This window comes from Bactrocera dorsalis, chromosome 5 (genome assembly GCF_023373825.1).
Source record: "Bactrocera dorsalis isolate Fly_Bdor chromosome 5, ASM2337382v1, whole genome shotgun sequence".
NCBI lineage: Eukaryota > Metazoa > Arthropoda > Insecta > Diptera > Tephritidae > Bactrocera > Bactrocera dorsalis.
The window spans coordinates 47507593-47519825 of NC_064307.1; the positions used below are offsets into that span (position 1 = coordinate 47507593).

The 12233-nt window shown below is 39.6% G+C and overlaps 1 protein-coding gene across 1 annotated transcript; it reads right to left on the reverse strand.

Moving 5' to 3' along the window:
• Positions 1 to 330: 330 nt before the first annotated feature.
• On the reverse strand, positions 331 to 11992 carry LOC125778704 (putative uncharacterized protein DDB_G0277255). The gene is made up of 2 exons (XM_049457764.1): positions 9991 to 11992; positions 331 to 2600 (listed from the first exon to the last, which is right to left on the reverse strand). The coding sequence occupies exon 2, from the start codon at positions 2503 to 2505 to the stop codon at positions 790 to 792; it is 1716 nt and encodes a 571-aa protein (XP_049313721.1). The 5' UTR covers positions 2506 to 2600; positions 9991 to 11992; the 3' UTR covers positions 331 to 789.
• Between the last annotated feature and the right edge of the window lie 241 nt (positions 11993 to 12233).

A 12233-nucleotide genomic window follows, 5' to 3' on the forward strand; every position in this document is an offset into this window, starting at 1 on the left:
AACTATTAATTACGTCATTTAAGTTTTCCTTATTATGCATATTTTAGTTTAATATCATTTTATTTTAACTCGCTTGCAAAATAAAAAGTATGTATTTTTCGTAATAACTTTTTTATTTAATGTATTTTATCACTTCATATTTATATTTTATAGTTCTTATTTTTTTATTTGTAAATAATATAATTTAATGAAAAATAAATATTTCCAAATGAAACAAATTCATTTTCCGAAGCTGTTCCATTTTCGATTTATTTAGATTAATACTTGATTTATTTTAATAGGGGAATAAAATAGAAATTTTATTTATTTCTGTGTTTTTTTGCCGACATATGTATCTTTTATATTTTTTTTTGTAATTTTTGTTACGCCTACAACGTCATTCTTTTAATTTTCATTAACTATTTTTGTGTATACATTATTTTTATTTTTAACACTTTTGTATAATATCATGGATTTTTTATTAAAATATTAAGATTTTTACGCATTCTTTAAATTTTTAGTTTTTATTTTTATTTAATATAATTTTTTTTTTATATTTATAACCGTTATAATCATTGTTTCGCATTTTTATTGGCTTTAAAAGATTTTTAACACGCATTTTTAAACTTCAGTGTTTTTGTTGCGCATTTCACCACATTTAAAATAACAAATTAAATAATTATCGTTCTCGTAATAATTTGCAATTTTCTGCTATATTTCACTTTAAGGCACTTTTTATTATTTTTTAGCTGAAAAATCACTGAAAACCAACAGAATATTGCCAACGTAGTATTTCCCAACAAAATTTGATCAAATTGTATGATTAAAATTATTCAAAGTGCAGTACTCACCGAAACTGGCTTCGCTAATCTCCTGATCGTCTAACAGATCATCCATGGAGGATAAAGAATCACAATCAACGCTCGATGAGTTCAGTAGTTGTTGCTGCTGTTGTTGTTGTGGTTGTGATTGTTGTTGCGCCGATTCTTTTAGTTGATCTATGGAACTTGGTGACATTGTACTGCTGCCAACAGTCTTATTGTTGTTGTTGGTATTATTTAGATTTATGTTGACACTACTACTATTGCTATTGCAGCTGCCTTCGGGAACACATGTGGATACAATTACTGCACCAGGCCGTTGAGTGGGTGAATTGGCCAAGGTCACCTCCTCAACACTTTGCAACACCGTTGCCCGGTTTTGACTCATTGTTGCAATACTGTTTATAGTTTGTACATTGTTGCTTTTGTTGTTACTGCAGCCGTTATTGTTGCTGTTGCTGCTACTGCTAGCACTACCATTCACAGCAACAATACCAGTGCTATTACCATTACCAGTACCATTACCATTACCAATACCATTATTACTGGCGCTAGGATTCTGGCTGTGATTGTTGTTGCTGATGAAATTATTTATGCCGTGTGTGATGACTTTACTGTTGGCAGTGTCTGTGGCTATAATTGTGGACGTTGTTGCTGTTGTTGTTGTGATTTGGTTATCTGTTAGGTGGTTGTGATGATTGCTATTGACCTGATTATTAACTACCGTAACATTGAAATTATTTCCAGCATTCGTAGTCAAATAGTCGCTGCTCGCTGACGCAACACCGGGGCTGCCAAGAGCTTCTGCTGGCTGTGGCTGCAACTGCTGTTGTTGTTGTTGTTGCTGCTGCTGACGATTTGCAGTTGCACGTCCATTTCTGCTGTTGGCATGACCTCTCGCCCCACGACCGCCTCTGTTGCTCCTACTTCTACCACCCCCACCAGCAACGGTCACACCCCCGACCGTCGTACTGTACGGCATGGCAGTCATCGCACTGGAATTGGGCACACTTACCGCTATCGCTGGCGCAACAGTCGTAGTGCCAGTAGTCGGCGCAGTTGCAGCCACAGCCGTGACCGTGACTGTGGCCTTTGGAAATTTATGCTCAACACCGCTGTTGTTGTTGTTATTATTATTGTTGAGTTTCAGGGGTAAGTAGTGCGTCACGTGGGTCACCTGCGCGGCGTCGCTGCGCGGCATATCCTTCGCCTCTATAACTATATCGTCCTTGGCATATAAAATATTCGAAAAGGTCGCCTCAACGCCATGGCCATCGTTAATCAAATCGTTTGTGGCGATGCTTTTCGCTGGCACCAACACATGATTAGCCTCGATATTGATGAGTGAGATATTCTTAAAACTATTATCCGCCGTCGGTGAGTTGGGGAATTTCAGGTCACAAAGGCTACCCAGCGACACAGCATCGATATTGGCTGCGTCCACTGTGCGCTGATCGAGCAGCGCTGATTGTTGTATGCAATTGGTGAAGGCGGCATAGTCGCTGCTGGTCGTCTTTAGGTTTCCCGTCAGTTGATGGCTAATGGCCTTATGGCTGCCGGGCAGTTCATAGATGAAGGGTGTGGCTGGGACACTGCCAGCGCTAAGCATTTGATCTTTGTGATGATGTGTATGTGTTTGTATATTGTTGTTATTATTACTACTATAGCCGCTATCGGACAACATTGGAACGTTGTAACCGTCCATTGCAGGACGAAGCGCTTGAAACACTTATATTGAGTTTATAAAACTTAGATTTGTTGTTACATGTAAATTTGTTAGGTCGCAGGTACATACAAGTTCTGCAAGAAGAAAAGTAAGAAAGTCGGTGGTAAGCACTGTGACACTATTATTTAGTAAATTTTATTCAAAAATATTAAATTGCAAGCAATTCTAGGTTGGGTTTGTTGAACTAACTCCAAGACAATAAATATATGAGGTACAAATACACCATATGTGTATCTTTCAAGGCCTGTTATCTTTGCTAATACTATATAACAGAAATAAAAAAACGATATTTTAGCAAATTAATCCCATACTTATCCAGTATTTATCTTCACTTACATAGAATAATGTCCTACACGTAAAAAGTCCTTACATAACACTAAACACCTTTTCGCATATTCAGTAAAATCTACTCATCTATCACCCCTCTCGGAACAGTCCGACCACGATTGAAATAGCTCTTTCTTGAACCTACCAATAAACTCGATTACAATTGCGTTACCTTCCTTCACACAGGGCTGCACAGCGCCATTACAACAACAATATGTAAAGATTAAGCTTCGGGTCATTACTTCATAAGTAGTGACGATAAATAATCGGTGTTAATACTCCTCGTTCTCGAAGCTATTTTCACTAAAGGCCAAAGCAATTTTCAGAACTTACAGCTGTCCTTAAGGTGAGTAAAAATATTGAATTTACAAACAAGTTTGCATAATTTTTTGAATATTCGTGGGTTAGATGGGCCTGTGAAAATAGTAGTAACACTCGAAAGTAATATCAATGAAAAATCGGATAGTCATTGCTATTAAATCCCGCAGTTTTCTAATAAATCAATAATCTACCGCAATTTTCCCGTCTTTCTACTTCTTCTCGTAAATCTTTTTCCACCTACGTGAAGAAGTGGATGAAATTGTGGTAAAAAAAAAATTGAATTCAAAAGAAACCTTTTCTTTTTTCTTTTCTTTTTCGCCATCAATGGTCGAAAATTAGGACACTATTCCCTATTATTAGCATCGCTTTGAAAATAATTTGCTCTTTGCCCATTTCTATTTCTAGTGGAGAATGTTTCTTTAGTGCTTTAGCAAGGACTAAAAATTTTCAGCAATCATGCTCGTCATAAGGCAAAAGAGCTTGACATCTATCGCGAGTCCGTTCGAATGATTTTGGGGGATATTCTTGCTCGACTAGTCCCGATAAAATTGAAATTTTTTCAAAGATACAGTACAGGCCTTTTTGGACAGGCTTGATCGTGGGAATCCCGATCCCACAATCATGGAGAGTATTATAACTGGCGATAAGACATGGGTTTATGAATTTGACTTACTAGGTTGTACAATAAGTGTTGTCGTTCGACAAGAGAGGGCATTGTTACTAGCTCTGATTTTTTTTGTTTTGTTGATACACTCTTCATATGAACCTATTATTTCAATCTGTCAATTCATTCTTTGTTTACAATCCATTTAGTGTCACCAGAAACATAGCCAAAATACAGGATATGGTTTTGGAAGATCGTCGATTGTTTGAGAGAGTTTTAGTAGAGGCATCTCATTAGGCAATGTGAGCCATATTTTAAGTTAAATTTTGGATTTTAGAAAGCTGTGTGCACAATGGGTGCCGCATTCGCTAACAATGGAACAAAAACACATTTGAATACGACTTTCTCAGCAACATTTGGAACGTTTTAAAAAGGATAAAGTGGATTTTGTGCGTCAATTCATCGCTATGGATGAGACTTGGGTCTATCACCATGATCCTGAATCAAAACAAGAGGCTAAAGAGTGGTGTGAACCTGGTTGTTCGGCTTCGAAACGAGTTCGTTTCCGGAAATCGGCCCAGAAGGTTATGGCATCAGTTTTTTGGGATGCGAGAGGAATTTTGTATGTGGATTACTTGCAAATTAGTAAAACAATTAGTTCTGAATATTATTGCAACCTTTTGGACCAGTTGAAAGAAAAAAATTGTGAAAAATACCCGGTTTGCAGAAGAAGTCCGTTTTCATCAATACAATGCACCGTGTCGCAAGAGTATTTTGACAATGGCTAAAATCCGTAAATTAAAGTTCGAATTGTTGAAGCATCCACCGTATTCACCACAGTTGGCCCCCAGCGACTTCCATTTCTTTCCAGAACTCAAAAAAATTATCAAACTTATTTAACAACCTGGTACAAATAAGACAACAACCTTCGGAATGAAGGGGAAAAAACGAACAGAAACTAAAAAAAACAAACTCACTCAAACATCAAAGTAATACTCATTATTTTTTTTCGATATTGGTGGGTGGGTGGGTGCATCATGAATTTGTTTCGGAGGAACAGACGGACAATAAAGAGTTCTATTTGGTCGAACTGTTGCGTGGGCATGAGAACATCTGTCGAAAACGTCCGGATTTGTGGAAGAACAATTTATGGATTTTACACGATGATAATGCACCATCGCATATGTTTTACATCTGGTGAGGATTACTTTGAATACGGCAAAATACATATTTATGAATAATTTTATTAACAATATCCGGGTACCTTTTTATCACAGTGTAAATAAATGTTCGAATGAGATGTAGGGACCCCACCTTTTCAACATTTCTTAGTAAGCTTCATCAGCTATCTAACCATGTCTACATTTCAATTTCAATGGTTACGAGTATATGCATACTTCTTTATAAACTTGGACTGTATTCCACCGCCGCAGTTTTGGGAATCCGTTTTGGAAGTTAGAGGATGGAACAGTGATTAAGTCAAAATAATGGTATAATACCAAAGGTGGTAATAGTTACTAGCTCCTATCTAAGTAAATCCTAACTAAGAATTTTCTAGCCAAAGCCTAGTCTAATAGAAGATGTATGCTTTTGAGAGCTTGTGTGTTCCGTTCCCACGGCAGTCGGGTCTACGTAACCGGAACGGACCCAGATTTTTATCCGGCCAAGGACTGTCAACTCGGCAGAATTCTGCCGCAACAACAACAACAACAGAGCTTGTGTGTTGGCAAAATTATTTCATTTAATATATTTTAAGAGGGTGGTGAAGCAATTTGATGACTTTGATAACCAAGATAGATTATTATAACTTGCCGTCAGCGAAATGTGTTAAAATCATCCTCAAACGAAATATTTATATAGGGCATAAACTTAACCGAAGAGCTAAATTTAATATAATGAATGGATGATCTATGATATCTAACATATTGGCCGATATATGCCGCATAAAGCCAACCGGAAGTTAGAAAATCTGATGTTAGGTATGAAAGATAGGTGTGGTATTCACCCGGTTTTATCTATTTTTGACATTGCCGCATGTTTTAACAGTACAAGCTGACATCTGAGTACCATTAATGTACCTCACATACCATCACCAATCATATGGAGTAATGTCAGCCAGATGTTTTAAAATCCTAATATCAGTTGTATGGGGCTGGGGCAAGTTTTCACCCAATTTTATCCACTTTATTCATTGTTATTAGAAAAACACGCTCTTTAAATTTCTTTAAGAAAACTCAATTATTGGCCGATATTTGCGGTTAATGTCAACCGTTATTTATCCGGATCATGCCACTTTTGGCACATGGGCGTTTTGTTATCAGATAAGTATTCTCTCTGAGTTTCTGTAATATATCAAATATTTTCGATAAAAAGTTCGCAAAAGTAGCTGGAGTGTATATATTCGGTTTTGTTTGATTCTTACGCATTTATTGACACTTGATTTGTAGGCGTGGTTGCAGTTCAATTTCGGCCATTTTCACACCGTTTGATAGGAATGCCTGGGTAATCTCATATTCCAAAAAGAGATGTAGAACTTTCCTAAAAAAAGGACGGTGCCACGCCCATTGCTCAATTTTAACACCAGACCCAATTTGGCCCTTCTATATCACATAGAATGTGAAATTTTATGCCTCTAATGGATTTATTTAAAGAGTTATAACGCTTCTAGTAATTGTCAACGCAAACGTTTTATGGGACAACCAGATCCAACTTGACCCATTACTCAATATCGGAGGAGGTGCGGAGATATTTATTCTGAGTGAATTTTACTTATAAAGCTTTAGTGATTTGTAAAATACTTTTGTTATGATAAATTTATAAGGGGCGGCGACACGTCTACTTTTAAACATTTTAAAACCACAGATAACCCAGTTCGATTTTCTGGATCATCAAAATAAAAGGGTAACATGATTGACAGTACTTACACTGTTAATGTAAACTTAAACTGTTTAATGAGAAGAAGTAAGGTGTTAGGGAGTATTCGTTTCTGGTCCACATTCAACGACTCATCGCGTATAAAACTAAAAAAAAAAGTTAGCGAAATTACTTTCCAAGCCTTGGTCTAAGATTAGGTTAGGTATGTAGTCCTTTGAAAAGACTTAGAAAATAATAACTCCTTTGCTCGAAAGTATAAGTTAGAAATACGAGGGATGACAATTAAGTAATGAGACTGCTTCCATAAAAACCGTATATTTGAAAATTATTCTACAACTCTGCCATCCCCTTCAAAGAAGTCCCCTTGGGCACCTATATAGCGATTCCAGCGCGTTTTCCATGCTTCGTAACACGTTTGGAACGCTTCGACTGGGATGTCCGCGAGTACCCTCGTCACGGCCGCCTGGATGTCCGTAATCGACTCAAAATGGGTTTCTTTGACCACCGATTTTGTTTTAGGAAACAAAAAAGTCACAGGGTGACATGTTGGGCGAATAAGGCGGCTGTTGCAACACGGCGATCCCTTTAGAGGCCAAATACTGGGACACGCTAAGGGCGATCCCATCCGTTACGAGCGATCCCATCCCAAAATCGTCGGTTAAAATTTGTCTGACTGTTTCACGGTTCATACTCAGTTCCGAGACCAACATTCGAACTGTTAAACGCCGATCTTCACGGATTAATGCGCGAACACGGTGCATAATCGCGCCAGTCCGCACCTCGACTGGTCTCCCACTCCGCGCCTCGTCTTCAACGCTTTCACGCCCATCCTTAAACTCTTTGTGCCATCGAAACACCTGGGCACGACTAAGAGCACTATCACCATACACTCTTGCAATTTTAGCGTACGTTTCCGAAGCTGTTTCGCTCAATCTGGCGCAAAATTTTATCTCGACGTGTTGCTCTTGATTTCGATTTTCCATTTTCGTGACGTGTGTGTCTAGTCTACTCAAGAGCTATGGTACATATATCAATGGAGAGGGGGGAGGGATGCCGGAAAAAGAGAAAGGGAATTTCAAAGTCACAGGCAATAAAAATCAGTCTCATTACTTAATTGTCAAACCTCGTACGCTTAATAGCCAATACAAATTTGCATAAGCGCTTAATTTCCACTACCACCAGTTCGGGGGGATATTTGAAGGTATGTGCTCACAAGTGTCTAAGTCTTGATCTCCCATACGCAGGACAGTCCAGAAGGAACTGTTGAGTAGTTTCCACATCATGTTCTTCCATATAGCTTTTGCAGATGACTTCTAGTCCCACCTTACATCATGGACACGATTAGGGCAATGGCTTGTTAAAAGCCCCATAACGAGTGAGAAGCTAGACTTACTGAGGGTAAAAAGATCAAAAGATCACTAGATCTCACGTAATCGATTTTTGGCCAAAAGGCGACAGCACATGTACCGATGGTGGCCCAACGCTGGCCACACTTCCGCAAAGCGTAGTTATCTAGTAGAAGTACACAAGAAGATACTGGTGCACCGACCCGCATCCATTTTACCGATTTCGGTTCTAGAGTACCTTTCCTTGCCAGCTTATTAGCTTTGCAATTTCCTGCTTATATGATTAGCTCAGCAGGTTGTCCCTGCAAACCTAAAAATATGCTTAGATAACGGATGTACATGAGTCCCACGCTACCAATAAGCTGTATTGTAAGGAACATATCCGAACAGAGCGAATTCCCATGGCCTTTGCAGCTATTTATTCACAATCTTCTCATAAGTTGTCTTAGTCGTCAAAAAAACTGCAGCCAACTTTTGAATTGTCAAAATTTTCAAATCTTTTGACTCACTATATTCTTAAATATTTACGATATCTATGCGATTTCGGTCTCACCATTATAAAAGCACCTTCAATATGATTATGTAGCGAATTGATAATCTCATATTGCGGAGTCTCTTGAAGAACATTTTGTCCGCTTTAAAAGCGAATGTCGTACAAGGGTTAAAACCCGCTTTGTTGAAAACTCGCTAACGAGTCAAGCAAACAAGGCGCTTACCTAATAATGCGAGTTTCACTAAAAAAGCACTAGCTGACGGTGGTGTTGTTGCTTTCGGCACTGTCTTCGCTTTCAATATCGGCTGCACATGCGTTCTACACATTACGGCTTGCGCTGTTTATGGCGATTTTAGCACAGCAAAAGCTGTTGTACACAATAAACAACAACAACAACCACAAACGAATAGCAACTTCAAATAGAATGCAATAACAATGAAGATGTTGCGGTGGAAGAAGACGAAGCGGAAACCGAACAAAAAGAAGCAGAGCTACTAAAATCCAGTTGAGACCGAAAGCAAAAGTGCTCGGCAAGTTGTTGTTTTCTACTTGTTGTTTTCACACTTTTCTACACACAAAGCGACAGTGGAACACAGCGGCAATGCATACGCTGCGGTAGTTGTGTATGTGTATGTGTGAGTGTGTGTATTGCATGAAAACGAGTCCGAACGACGCGAATAAGGTGGGAAACGGATGGGCAGAAAATTTCGCAAGAATAGCACAATGCGAATCTGTATATGAAGTCAATAGGAATTATGTTGAGGAGGAAACAGGAATGCGCACACACACAGGGGCAATGGCAAAACACCATGACACTATTGGTGTTATGGGAACAATTGCTGACTTGTTGGATTTGTTGTTATTATAGTTTTTTGTTGTTTATATTGCTGTTGCTGTTATTGTAATTACTTTTTGTTGCTGTTGCTGTCGCTGTTACTGATTGTAATTGGCACAACGATGGAGGGCTGCGCGAACAGAGCAACAATGCAAAATCTACGATAAACTTGCGCAAAGTAAAAGTAGAAGTGCTCACGCACACACATACACATGCATGTAGCTACAAAAAGCCAAATAAATAATAATAATTACCGTGCCAAACGAGTAGCAAAATAATTGTTGAGTAAACAGTGGTGAGCAAGATCGAAATAAAAGCATGCGATGCGAGTTCTATGTAGCTTAAGCATACACAATATATCACATTTAGATGTTTGTATGTATGTATGTAATGCGCTGTTATAGTAAGGGCAGTGAATGATGACGACTGCCGTGCTGCCGCTTAGTAAATACGTAAGGTGCCGCCGTCAATTGGGCGCACGGGAGCGGGGGGGCAGACGTTATTTCACATAGATTGCGCGACTGCCGGCAACAACAACAAACGCGAAACAGACAAATACACACACATACATACATACATAATTGATTCTCTACTACAAGTTGCGCTACTGCTAATTCTACTTCTACTTTCAGCTTCGCGCGCACACACACACGCACACACTTACGCGTCAAACGCGCTGTCTCGCTCGTACACGTTGACTAGCTAACTAAATGGCTGCTAGCTTTTGCAATGCTTACGGTTTGCGCATATATGCATGTGCTTAGTGGATTTTAGTATTGTGCGTCCGCTGCCCGCCACCGTTCCCTCCGTTCGTATTCACTTATTGGCAACCACAATGTTTATTTGCTTTGCTTTACGCTTCGTTCTATTCAAGCAACAGTTTCCGCCTGTGCGCTGGCTGGCTGCAAAAGCTCACCGTGCGTTTATACAGCGTTTGACAGTATGTATGTAGCGCAATAGGTGTATGTACTATAGTGGTAGTGATTTTTAGTGTGTATATATGTGCTTGTATTTCCGCACTAACCCCTCTATTTTCCAATACACATTTGTTCATACGTGTGCATGTATTTACTGGTTGCCTCCGCTGCTTTTTCGTCTGCCTCTTATTCTGCTTCTTCTTCGGCTGCGTAACGTTCTCTATGCATAGCAGCCTAGCGATATATACGGACACGGACGTGCTGGAAATACGTACACCTCTTCCTCTTCCTTATAATATTTTCGCACTACTATGGCTATACATTGTGCTACAGCATCTAGCAGGGCTAATACCAGCATACAAAGCAGCCAACCTACCAGCCAAGTTGTTGTTTCTTCCTTTCACTTGAATCGCGTTCTGTTGGCCACACCATTGCGCTGCTGCGTCGCACTATAAAACACTTCCAAGCCTGCTGGTTACTTGGGTTCACCTTACCGACTGTCTGCCTGCAGGAATACAGCGCATTCACATCTGTTCTTCTAGCTGTATATACTTCCTTCTTATATCGTACATATGTATGTTTGTATGTTTGTAAGTTCCGCACATGAACTTGCACTAATTTTCACACACTCATGCCTTTGAAGCTCTCTTTCACATCTAATATGATTTTATACACTTTATACTGTTTTCTAATCAAAATTATGCACATTTTTTTCACATGCGGTACACCGCGGCGGATGAATATTACGAGCGCACTGTACACTGGCCGCTTTGGTTACCGCTTTGCTACGTGCGTTATGCGTTTATTTTCGCTTTTCTTTAGCGATTTATTAGCACACAATTACTAGGAACACTAATCCCGCTGCGCTGCGAAAGCTCCAGAATGGCATTGCAAATTGCAGTCCAATTCAAAAAATATCTTGCAGCTGTAGCAGCGGCAGCAGCAGCCGTCACAACTAGTTATCGGCTCGTCGTCCGACGTCGCCGTCCGTCTGAGCTTCGTATACACACAGCTGCAAGCGCACACAGCGCGAATTATGGACATACATATGTACATACGGTATGTCAGCGCTTGGAAGCACAGTATGCGCTAGTGCCTGTGGGAGGGGTACATACATACAGTTGTATGTATATGGGGGAGCTATGACACAATAACAACAATGCACATTATTCGCAACACCAACTACTTGACATGCACATACACACACAAACATATGCAGCGCGCACTTCGCGGTTGCTCCCGAACGCGTACGCGATAATTTCTTACACACTCCGCCGCACTCCGCCACCTAAACACCAAGCATTGCTCAACTTCACTGCTTCAATTTGTGTACTTTTTTTGATATAAGTGGAAGCAACAAAAAAAAGTTCGCTATAATTGTGCAATTCGCACAGTTCACACCAATGAAGTGACGAAGAAAACGATTTCCTACTTTTTTATTGCGTATTTTGTATTGTATGCGCTCATCGAATTGTCGCCTCACATTGCGTAGCACTTGTTTATTAGTTTATTTAAATAGTTCACTTAAATTTCAACGCGATTTTTAGGTATTTAATTGGGTTTGTTTTGGCTGCAGACAGAAAATTAGGTCTGTAGGCCAAATTCGCACTCTCAATCTCGACTGACACGAATGCGAACGGAACGGGAACACAGGCGAACGCAAACGTTGCAGCGAACATACGGGCACGGGCACGAAACGGGCGACAGCGCACAATGTGCGATAGGCGATAGAAGACAGAGTACAGAAGACAAGGCATAAAAACACCAACAACGGCAGCGACACAGAAACACAGTGACAGAACAAGAATATACAGCACACATACTCATGTTATACTAAAAATAAAAATAAAGACAAAAATATTCATACACACATACGGCAAGAACAAGAAGGAAATAATATAAAACGACCACTAAGTCAGTCGCACTGTCAATGAGGATATGGTTGTGGTTGTCTCTGTTGGAGCGCCGTTTAGCTGTTATGCTGGTAAGC